The following is a 10,996-nucleotide window of genomic DNA, read 5'->3' as shown; positions in this document are numbered from 1 at the left end:
ACGACGAGCCAAAGGTGAGGGGCTGCGCTTCAAGACGCAACGCAGCGCAACGCGGTCGACGCAATTGTGTGAACGCGCCCTTAGCAAGAGTCTGCGGCAGTGAGGGCCATAGGGCATTCGCGGGTTTTCCCGGCGTGTTTGAGCGGTGAAGGAAGAGGGTAATGTTGACGTTCAGCGAAGAGCGGAGAAGGCGACAGATGCAGAGAAAGGAGGCGAAACTCAGCGGCGAAGGCGGGCCGAAGGGCGGCGAGTCTTCGGAAAAACAAATTTAACGTTTCGAGTTCGATTCGAGAAGCAGATAAGTTACAGTCTAAATCCAACGCGGTGGAAGTTTCTAAAACGTTCCAACATTACATGGAGCAATTGGATACTGCCAAAGTGGATTGCGTGAAATGCGAGGTAAACTTTGAAAACACCTGCTTTGAAGATATCTTTAGCAAACGAGAGCGGAAGACGCTCCGCTGACGATTCGACGTCGCGCCTTCATTGGTGAATAGTCCGGGCGCTCCTCTCTTCCTTCTCCGCGTGGTGCGGCGGCGAGGGTGAATGGGAACACCCGACTTCTTTCTTTTGGCGACATAGGTGGAGAGAAGAAGGGGTTTTTCCTATCTTTCGCGACGATAGACAACATATGCCGACACCAAGGCTCATGCAAAGTGCCCTCCGTAAAAATATCGCTTTAAAAACACGTAATCGTTGCGCACTCACTGTGTCTGATTTCCCTAGTCGGTGATACCAAACGTACAAAATAAGCGTCATGGCGACGCATTTATCGCGCGGTTTGATAGGATCCAAAAGATCGAAGTGTCGGCTGTGGTTGGAATTAAAGTAAAACGGATTGTAGCAGAGAGTTTTAGGGAGTCGTTTTTCCCCATGCGATACGGTACGATAGGCCCTAAGCTGGGAACTCTCAATGTGCTATCGCAGAAGATTCGCCTATACGCAGTTCGTACCAAGGGCCCGTCGTACCGTATAAGATGTGCCAAAAAGGTTACCTAAAATTTTCTAGTGTATTTCATTCCATTAAAAATAGGAGGACACTTAAGCTTCACGTTTAAGAGTGGAACGCGATAGCGTTATTGGGCCCCGTTCTGAAGGCCTTCTCATTCGCTTCTCATGCTCTTCCTGCCAGTGAGCAGAAAGTGCGGCGGACATGTCCTAGTCAGTAGCGTGTCTGGCTCGCGAACAGAAGTGTCGTGAATTCCAGTCCCGTTTAAAATTAAAAAAAAAAACCTTTTCTTTCATGCAAATCAATTACTTCCTTTCTTCCCCGCGCGAAATCATGCGGCTGTGACGTCATCACTCTATCGACCAACCAAGATTTTTGCCTCACGCTAACGACACCGGCTTTTCTGCCACGCCACCGAGACCGGCTTTTCTGCGACACGAGCACCTTAACGCTATTGAGTGAATGAATAAGTGTACAAATATGCGCGGAAAACAATTTTGAACATGAAGTATACACTGCTTAGAATTGATTTAATCATTTTTGTGGCCCCTGAGGCGGGGACAAAATGAGACCAAAGAAAAGTACAAAACAAAAACGGTAAGAAGGCCAGACGACAACGTCAAATTCCACCAGCTCGCTTGTGCCATCACTTCATTATAATTATTTCTCGAGGTTCATAGCCCACACAAAACACGTTTGTTCTTCGATCCACGTAGAAGAGGTCGAAGCAAAAAAAAAAAAAAAGAAATTAGAGCGAAACAAGCACCGTTCATTACCTGAACGCGAAGTTAGAGCAAGCGGTATCGTGATCTGGAACCCACTATATGGCGCAGATGTTCCTCATAGCCACGCGCAGGCAAAGCACAGGGCCCGGGCTGAGTAGCAGACGACGCTACACTCTGCTAAACAAATCGCGGACAGTGATTGCGGCCTGGTCCTGTGCTCCGCTTCAATTGTTTGGCCGTTGATGGGAAAACGCACGAAGACGACGACTGACATAACGATGCACTTTTTACCCTGCTTGATTCGTTCCATTGGATCGTTGCTGTGGCACTGGTCGGTGATTACACCCTATTTATAGAATATACTGCCTTACGGGCACTATACTCTCTAAATAGAGTATCGTGCTCGCACGTAAGTGGGAAGCATTCCAAGTAAATATTGTTAATTTCAGCAAAAGGCTGAAGCTTCAATTGAAACATTGGTTCGTATTCTCAACCCTCTACAAAAAAAAAACCTTAGTGTTTGGACTCAGAGTTTTATTCCCGGAGAAAGACCCACTGTAGAAACGTTTAGCTTCGTAAAGCTCGTCCACTATTTGTGCTGTAGGAAAAAAAAATTGCCAGCTTTTGGAGAGAGCCGGAGAAATGCTGAGTTTTGCTGCTCAGAATGAGGATAGAAAAGAAAAGCCAGTGCTATAAACTCGGAATCCAGAATTAAAGTTACGTCGCTTTCAATTTCTTTTATGGCAGACGTCGTCCCGGTATCAGTTAATATATAAATATTGTAGTTTTAGTTAGTCAAAATCTTTAATATAAGCCACCGTACTATTCTGGGAAATTGACCAGTTTTATGCGGCGCCATTGATGTTGAAGGCTAAATACATCTGGCTGTATAAGTATGTTAAGAGGTTCCTAATATATTTAACTTCTGATTATTTGTTATTGAAACTTAGAAATGTCTGTCACAGAAGTGCTGCAACTTTCAAGAAACGTAGCGGAACACTAAAAAAAAAAATGTGCGTGCATCAATGCGTTCAACAACTTAAAAACGTTTAGAAACAATTTTCAGTAAAATTCTTAGGACAAATGGACATTTTTTTTTCTATTAACACACGAGAGCGATAGGTACGTACATTCAGAATAACAACAAACAAGAAGATATATGTCGACTTCATGGGTCTAGAGGAAATGGTACGAATGTCTTGACTGGCATTTGGGCATTTGTGAGGAATGGTTCGTCAAAGGAGATGGCTTGAGAGGGATTATTCTTTGTGTGTTTTTTTTTCTTTAATTTCAGCTGTCACAATGTTCCACGATCACAAATATAATCGTTGAAGTCAGTACAATTTCTGCCCTATTCACTACTGTCTGTGCTCCTTGTCGCTTGTCCCGGCTCATTACCATCCTTATCCTCGTTAAATGTTTTGTTAAACGCCGCTTCAATGTGTGTTACGTTAAACCAGTTCACAATGTCGACAGTTTGAATCACGTGGGAAATCATGTAGGGCGCCCATCCTTGCACAAGCATCCCTTTGGTGTGGGTGCCGGTTAACTCCACAGCCACGCGGTGTGCTCCTTTGCTCGCCACGGAGCCTGGATCCAGCGCGGCAAGGACGGCGAGGAAATCTCCAAGGCTGAAACCTGGGCTTTTTCCGTTTCCGAGAAAGACGGTGACGGTGTGATTGGTCAAGGCCTTCAGGAACGCGGCCTTCCGGCCCGTCCCTCCAATTGTCGCGTTGAATACGTTCTTGAAAAAGGAAAAAAGTGAAAGGTTAGCACCATGCACACGGCCAAAGTTTTCTACCCTTTCATAAAAGTAAGGATTAAATAGATTAAGTACCAATTACTTTTTGTTTACAAGCTAATGCCACATGATGGAGACATCTAGCGTTGTACGAACACATATGGTCAATGACAGCTCAAAGAAAGTAGGGCGTGGCCAGTCCCGCGCATCTCATTATCACCCAGCAGCCAATGAAATTGCAGGATCAGCTGATAAGGACGCCGAAGAACGAATCACAACGCAAGAGGCGTGGCCACATTGCCCCCCCCCCCCCCCCTGCGTTTCTATGACTCTATCGTAGTGACCATAGTACCGTATTTTCCAGATTAAGTCCGCAAAATCTGCATGTTGCGAGTTTACATTTTACGCGTGTGAAGTATCTACAGGTGCGGACTATACGAGGATAATTTTTTCCTAGGTTGCATGATGGAGTTTGAGAATGACAAAGTATGATGATATAAGTACGATGTAAGTAGTCTTGTACACGTTACTAAAAAAAGTACTCGATTAAAATTACTCTTAATTAAAAGTATTCCATTACATGACTTGGTTAGTTGGCAGTAAAGTAATTAACCTCTACTCGAGATAGCCGTTACATTTCGGGTTACTTCAGAATTTTTAAAACGACAGATTTGTATGCCGGCTAGGAAGGAGGCGTTTCGCACTCTACGTCATTTAATTCGAAACACAAAATTACAAACTACTTAATCTTCTCCACAGGTATACTTTGGTAGATCATTCTCCTCTCGGAGTCTTGGTTCGAGGATTCTTCAGTAAAGGAAAAGGCCGCCTTTGGAAGGGAAAGGAAAACAGTAACTGCTACTGGAAATTTTGTACTTCCAAAAGTAATCAAAATGCACATGTAATTTTTTCCTAATAAGAATTATCAAATGATTGCAAAATTACTCAAAAAAATGAATCCATTATACGCAATTTCGTACCGGGCAAGTCTTGTAGATACAAGCTTCTTTGTGTAAGCTAATGAAACAGACATTTACGAAGGTGTATTCTGAACGATAACTTTGAACGTGCGGATTATGCACGAGGTGTGGCCCCATCTAAGGGAAAAAATACCTTTTCTATCAAAATGTTTTTGTTTGTAGGCCATAAACCGCGAACGGACTATTCTCCGCTAAATGTAATATTTCCATAAAGGAGAAATATGACATTTCTTGTATTCCTAATTTTAAAGGTGCGAATCAAGAGCCAAGGCTGCTGTAAACCGACGTCGAACTATGTAATTTCACGAATTACCCATGGCAAGGTGGACTTGAGGACCGCCTCCCAGGGCACGATGGTGACACTGCATTCCACTCGCTGGAGGACCACTTCAGCAGCCTCCGGGTCCACCAGAAAGTTGAACTCGGATCCAGGCCTAATGTTCCCACGACCTGCATTTTTTATTCACTTTTATTCACCGCCAAAGTATAGTAAACGAACATTTCAGGCTGTGTATAGCCACCCAGTGCCTAGGAAATGCAGGGCGTTATGCTGACGCTGTATGCTCCGTGATTCGTTCTTTATTTTTTTTTTTTTTCGTTCTTAAACGGACCGCAAGTTCGTCTGCCTCTTTAGCAAAGGTTCTGGGGACGTCAGAACGCCGAGCTTTGATTGGTTCTGAATTAAAGACAGTGGGTAGACATCAAGGCAGCTTTCTCTGAGGTCTGTCCACTATCCTTCATTCAGAGCCAATCAAAACTCGGCGTCTTTTTGACGTCACTGCAAGACTCGCGCAAGAAGCACACGACTTGCTCTCCACCATGGCTAATGCCGCAACGTGATTGCATGCTGAGCGGTAATAAGGTGCCCTGTACTCGCTACTATGTCGAGCAAGTTTGTATGCCCCTTGCTCACCTAGTGCTTTCGATTTCCCCTAAATGTGTCTTTGGGAGCCCCCCCCCCCCCTCTCTGATCACGGCTCCCGCCGTGATCAGAAGGGGGGAGGGAGGGGGATGGGAGGTCTCATTTTCTAATACAATCTGGAACCCTCTTCATCTTACTAAGCCCCTGTACCCGATATGGCAATATCGCTTTCAGAAGCTAATTAAATTACATTGCTAATTACTTTTCCGAAAACTGCAGAAAAATTACAATATACTCCAAATTACCACACACAAAATGTAATGATTTTATATTACAACTGCTTTCCAAAATATCTGAAATGAGTTTGACATTAATTTTAATTCCTTGAAACAGTAATTCGCGCTAATTGTATTTACGGTATATGTACCAGACCTCAGATCTTCCCGTTTACACAGCAGCAGCGTTATGCGTCTCAGAGTGAACCACAATGAACGGTGGGTTTGCTGGCGCACACGAAATAAATATTATGCATGATGAATAGCTTCTTTAGATGTGACTAAAGACAGCCGACTCACCGGTTTCGCTGTTCAGTTGGCGGCGATGATCCTTAATTAAAGCGTAATATGTTTCCGTCTTTCTGATTTAGAAGTTATAGTATGAGCCAGTCTGTTAAGTCGGGCCTTGGGAGCTCATTCTTACAGAGCCGTTACGTGAAACGTTTTTCTTCCGCCTCGGGTGCAATGGAATCTCATTTTCCCAAGAGCACTAGTTGACTTATTCCCGTTCATTCCTCTCAGAGGTACTCGACCCAAATACCCGAAGAGCCCAAGTTATTGCGTGTTGTCACATAAGGGCGTTGAATATTTGCTTGGCAGAAGCGTCGCCAGTTGAGAAAAGGTATGGCGCGAGCTTCCTAAAAAGTTTATTTTCCCAACAGACGGTTGGAGATATCTGCTCGTAGCCTTATTCCAGAATAAACTTCCCAAGGAAAGGCATTGAGCCCAACCCCCAAGTGGCACCTCCTTTGATCAATTCCAGTTTTTTTTCGACTGCAAGGGCACCTTCACTTAACAAGGCCAAGGATACGCACGAAACGGTCTAGGCTCTCCACAAGGCATTTGGGTTTATTCCGGTCGTTTCTTCAAAATGTTGAAGCTTATAGTTTGACTTTGCCAGACAAAAGAGCAAAAAAACAGAAGATCTGTATATATATATGTTGACCTCTATACATAAGATATGTTGACCTCTCTGGTGATGTGCCCTCCTCTCTGCAACCCATGAGTCGTTTATTCCTAATCTGACAGTGCGGTGGAATTACGTGTCCTTAGAACAGTGACGCGTCTTTCTTTCGCACTTAACCAGGCTCTTGTTCATACCTACAGGCAGAGAAAGGGAAGGGTCAGGTGACCAAAGGAAAGCATTTGATTGGTTTCGGTGAGCTCGTAGCCTCTACCGCACTGTCAGCTTAGAGATGAAGAAAGTGTATTATCGTTATAATGACGTGACGCCGTGAATTTCTCTTGCCTAGGGTTCGTTAGCCGTGACCTTCTAGCAATGTCTTTACACCTAAGCGTTTCTCCTTCGTCTTTCCAGCCCGCGTTTGTACGTCTGGTGAGTCCATTCGTACAAGACTTTGTGCACAGATGGCCTTCTTTTATTGGACCTGGTTTCTCTTGCACGAAATTTCACTATGCAAAGTAATTCTCCTTTTCCTAATGTTCCCGAACAAACTTTCTCATTTGGGACAAAAGTAATATCAAAATAAATCGGTCATTTTCTCGAAGTTACCTCTTGAAAGTAATAAATAAATTATTAAATTACCACCCTAGAAAAGTAATTCCTTATATTCCTCCTTACCACCAAAAGTAATTTATTTATTGTACTTAATTATAGTAATACTATTAGTGCTCGAAAATGCGATACATAGTTTAAGGGAGAGGGCAGGACGAGGTGTCATAGAAGTCAGAGATGCTGTCCTTGCAAACACTGCAAAAAGAGCTGAGTGGTAAATTACGCGGGGCTAGTAATAGCTATAGTCTGTTGAAGGTGTACAATAGCAGGACAAGCGCCGCCTACAAAAGGCCCTGCACTCCTTTATTGGCGGTTTTCTGCTATCCATTCTACTTATCTGCAGCATTCAAATCAAAAAGAGAAGCGATATAATAGATGACATACATAAAGAAATAGGCTATTTTATTTTAGTAATCAATTGAAATATGACATAATCCCAAAATTTTTTTTAGTCAACAAATACAAGATAGAAATTGTTAAAGAAAGAACATTACGACCAAATAGAAAATATTTTGAGCCATTAATAAAGACAAAGTATGGAGAGTCTACAAGACAACATTATGTGCCTAAACGTTTTAACGAACTACCTGAGGAGCTGATTGAATGCGAAAATCCACATGCGATGAAAAAAATGGCAAGAATATGGATCAATGAACAGAAAAAATTAAACGAAGTGCGAATTAATAAAAAGTGCCAACATACGACTGTAACCACTGTATGAATTATATTGATTATTAAAACAATACTTTGAGATATATTACTACATAGCAGTATGTACCTAATAGAGGCCTGTTCCACCGGTTATAGTGCAGGTGTATATATGAGCCGCTTCTTCTCTTATAATTTGTTTGGTTTGTTTAAACTCATAGAATGAGTTGGAACTGTAAACATTATCGTTCTTAGTAACCTGCCGCGTCCCACACACAAACCTTGGCTTACGTGGGCACAGAGCGAAATGTATTCAAAAAATAAAAATAAATTGTATTGTATTGTATTGTAGGTGGTAACATCTGCCGCTCTTGCATCATTTATGCAACGAACGTTGTGTTAACATCGCTAAATATGAGTGAAAACATGTTAAGCTAATCATGAGGCCCGATATTTTCTTGGCTTCGTCTTTCATTAAGAAAAGTATAAAATGAATTTAAATTAAAATCTTTGTTTTTCCAGATGTACAATGTGTCCCAAAACAATTTACACGGTTGTTGTTTTTTTTCACCACAAAAATAGACCGATGATTGCCTACAACTCATATTCGGCCCAATGCACCGCTGCCGGTTCGAATTAGATGCCAAAGATTGAATACTAACAGTTGTTTTATTTAAAAAGTTTCAAGTGATCTTCTGATCATCTCAATTAAACAATGAGGTCCATTTTCGCCGGTTTTTGGTAACTGCCTTCATAGAGCTCTATGTAATCAAGAGCTTTGTGGACTACCATTTTCAGGCTGCAAATGTTTGAAAGTCGCTTATAATTTTTAATAAAATAACAGTTAGTTTTGAAAGACTGGTTTATCGTTTGAATCGCTAACGCTATATTTGGGCTGAAAATGAGCGTTCGGCAACGCATACCTTATATTTGCGGTAAAAGAAGAGGTCTGGGAGCTCGTTGCATGGGCAGAAACTTAGAAAACAAGCAAAAAACTAGAAACATCTAGACAGATTGTGCATCAACACAATCACACGCTATTGAAATAAATATATAAAAATAGCAATAAAAAACATACACGAATAACGCTCAACCGCCTAGATGCGTTAATCCTCTCTTAAAATAAGAAACACATTTATTCGATTAACAAAAGCAAAAACTAAAAAAAAAACCACATCTATTACAATCTATCAAAGGGTTGTAGTCGAGAGACAGTAAAAAAATCTCACCTTCAATATTGCCTCCTAAGATAAAGATTTCGCTCACGCATCTCGTTATGTGCGGGTCAACCAGGAGCGCAATGGCAAGGTTCGTCAAAGGGCCAAGCAGAATTAGCGTTGTACTGTTGCAGCTTGCCCTAATCAAATCCATCATTTTTAAAGGTGCGAAGGTAGTATCATTAGCCGAGTTATTTCCAATAGTGTAGTTCTGCGCCACATTTCCAAAGTTGTCGGAGCCGAAGTATACGGCCTCAGGTTCCCAGAGTCCCAGGATTGGTCTGTCGGCTCCCTTGTAAACCGGTATCTTGCAGATGGAATGCCAGAGTTAAGAACAGCGTTGTAAGCGTTACCGAAAAAAAAAAATCACAAAAGACGTTACTCGTTACTTATAAATAAAGAGATCGCGTCACAGACCAACGTTACCTCAGAATCAAACAAACTCGATACCGTTAACAAATATTTCTTTATAAAAGATAAAAAAATAATAAAAAAATTGCAGCAAACTGATAACTTATATTTTTACTAAGGTAACGAAAAAAAAATATCCGCAGGGGTGCAAACTTTAATAATTGTAATGCTGTACGTATTCCTTAACTACTACACCTCGTGTACGGCCTGTTTCAGAAAAAAAAAGCATTTGTATCACGGCAAAAATAAACTACGCATCACCGGAGGCTGAGTGTCCGTCCAAATATGTCGCTAGTGGTCTAGACTAGATGCCAGAGATTCAGAAGTAGACGTTATCTGACGCAGAAGTTATACGTAATTTTCGTAAATTTTTATGGGAAAATAGGGCCCGTTCCCACCACTGGCGCACTATCCAGCCCCGCATGTCCGTGGGCTCCGTCGAAAACCACCGTTACAGGAAGTTTCCGAAAATCGCTTATATTTTTTTAATAAGATAACGAATAGTTCTTGAACATTTGCCTCTGGTTCGGACCGCCATTTGTACATTTGGGGAAGATAGCGCTGGACGACGGATTGTTTATCTTTTAGACTAAAAAGAAAAACATCACTGTAAAGTTCTCTTTGTCTTTGGGGGGGGGGGGGGGGGGGGGGAAGGGGGGCACTCTGTTTATTTTTTTTCTTGACGGGACATTTTTCAAGATATATCAGAAAACTAGAAAAGAAGTATGCCATGGCTATCGATGGAAGCAAATGCATCCATTCTGAACAAGTCGAAGATGTATAAAGTTGGACATGTAATATTCGTCTCACTCGTACACACGCCATGCAGAAGGCTAAGTTGACTCCAAAATACGTCGTGCCTGGCTGCTGGCTTAAAACACCTAGTTCTAAGTTTTCCATATTTTTATTTTTTTGCGTCCAGATAAAACCTAGTGCACTCTGGTTTCGTATGTTCATCTAACTTTTTCGGACTGAACCGGAAATGCAAAACATTGTGTCTTGTTTTCTTTGTCATATTCGACAATCCGGGATGCGTTAAGAGAATAAAGATGAATCCTCATCACTTTCGGTGTTGCCAGATTCTTCGGGCCTTAGACCAAAAGGTACAAGATTTCCCGTTAAAGTTAGTTGTGCCGCTCTTCTCTGAAAAATTTTATATACGTGCATCTAGTATGTGGACATACCTCCGTCTTGTTAATTTCCTGGAGCACTCTCATTGTATTGTTATACGCATTCTCCAAATCTGTATTGCCGGCGACAACAGTAATAGCTCCGACGCGCTTGTTGTAACTCAACATTGCCATCAGTGCCATGGCATCGTCAACACCCGTATCGACGTCGAGAATGTAGCTCATGAGGTTACCATCAACACTCTTCAAGGCCTCCTCTGAATGACCTATCGCAATGGCAAAAGACAGTAAGGGAAGAGTAGTCAACATCACACATATATGTTTGTCCCGCGGGGCGGTTGCCGTAAAAATGTGATAAGAAGGTTCTTCGTGAATATTTATATCATACCTGATAAGTTTACCTTCTCACCAATAAAATACAATATCATAGTAACGGAAAATTGGCGATTCCCTGGGAAGATCTGCATCCTGGACATGTGTCGGTACAGATCAGCCAAAAGGTCGAGCATATCTTCTTTCCATAAACTTCCATGAATAAAGCT

At 42.1% G+C, this 10,996-nt stretch overlaps 1 protein-coding gene across 1 annotated transcript; it reads right to left on the bottom strand.

The window, feature by feature from the left end:
- Positions 1 to 3,025: 3,025 nt before the first annotated feature.
- Positions 3,026 to 10,694, bottom strand: LOC120844185 (non-specific ribonucleoside hydrolase RihC-like). Its single transcript, XM_040215832.1, has 4 exons — positions 10,509 to 10,694; positions 8,926 to 9,220; positions 4,709 to 4,845; positions 3,026 to 3,418 (listed from the first exon to the last, which is right to left on the bottom strand). The coding sequence occupies exons 1-4, from the start codon at positions 10,677 to 10,679 to the stop codon at positions 3,026 to 3,028; spliced, it is 996 nt and encodes a 331-aa protein (XP_040071766.1). The 5' UTR covers positions 10,680 to 10,694.
- Between the last annotated feature and the right edge of the window lie 302 nt (positions 10,695 to 10,996).

This window comes from Ixodes scapularis, unplaced genomic scaffold (assembly GCF_016920785.2).
Source record: "Ixodes scapularis isolate PalLabHiFi unplaced genomic scaffold, ASM1692078v2 PGA_scaffold6__148_contigs__length_123643588, whole genome shotgun sequence".
Lineage (NCBI taxonomy): Eukaryota > Metazoa > Arthropoda > Arachnida > Ixodida > Ixodidae > Ixodes > Ixodes scapularis.
The sequence above is the reverse complement of the archived record's forward strand: the minus strand, read 5'-3'. Positions and strand labels throughout refer to the sequence as shown.